The following is a 768-nucleotide window of genomic DNA, read 5'->3' on the forward strand; positions in this document are numbered from 1 at the left end:
GAACTTAATTCCTGGATATGACATTAAGAATCTTGACTAAGAAAATATTCTACTATGATAAAAACAAAAAGTTTGTTGTTTTTTTAAAAGAATGTTTTGAATTGATATACATTGTATACCAATATCACTACAAATATGCAACAGAATTTTGTTTATTGGAATTTATAATGGAAACAAGACAGTTTTGGTAATTAAATAGGTTAAATATTCTCTAATATTCTCTAATATCTAAACTAAAAATTCACTTATCTTTTCTTATCCAGTACTGATTAGTTCCGATAATAGGAACTAATAGTAGGAACAAACGTTTAGAAAACTGGAACTTACATAAACCTGTTCATATAAGTGGAAAACAAATAAATGGGGTTTATTTTCTATTGTAGTTTGTTTTACTATGAGTATAATTGTTATGTCTGAATTACAATGTCTAACACAAATGTAATATGTAATTATAAGGCAATAGATTAAAACATTCTCTGCAGCAAAAATGTTCATATATCAATATTGATTTGCAGATAAAAATGTCAGCTGAATATAGTCGAAATGTTTTAAAAATAGTAGTTGCTCAGATCTGTCAGACGATAGGATGGCACTCTATTAATTCTACACCATTGGAGTTTCTAGTAGATCTTCTGCAGGAATATCTGTTACGTATCTCAAAGCTCACACATCAATATGCAGAAGTTTGTGAGTAACTGTTATATTAATTTTGGTAATAACAGTTAAATATTCTCATCTTATTCAACTGTAATTATATATATATATATA

At 26.7% G+C, this 768-nt stretch overlaps 1 protein-coding gene across 3 annotated transcripts in view; it reads left to right on the top strand.

The window, feature by feature from the left end:
* LOC108756246 (transcription initiation factor TFIID subunit 3) overlaps nt 1-768 on the top strand; it is a 9,802-nt gene that overhangs the window by 912 nt on the left and 8,122 nt on the right. For all 3 annotated transcript variants that reach the window (XM_018499890.1, XM_018499891.1, XM_018499892.1), the window contains exon 2: nt 516-687. In XM_018499890.1, the coding sequence (XP_018355392.1) occupies nt 522-687 (166 nt within the window). In that variant the 5' untranslated portion in view covers nt 516-521. The remainder of the gene's footprint in view (nt 1-515; nt 688-768) is intronic.

Source organism: Trachymyrmex septentrionalis, unplaced genomic scaffold, assembly GCF_001594115.1.
Source record: "Trachymyrmex septentrionalis isolate Tsep2-gDNA-1 unplaced genomic scaffold, Tsep1.0 scaffold97, whole genome shotgun sequence".
In the NCBI taxonomy this organism is placed as follows: Eukaryota; Metazoa; Arthropoda; class Insecta; order Hymenoptera; family Formicidae; genus Trachymyrmex; species Trachymyrmex septentrionalis.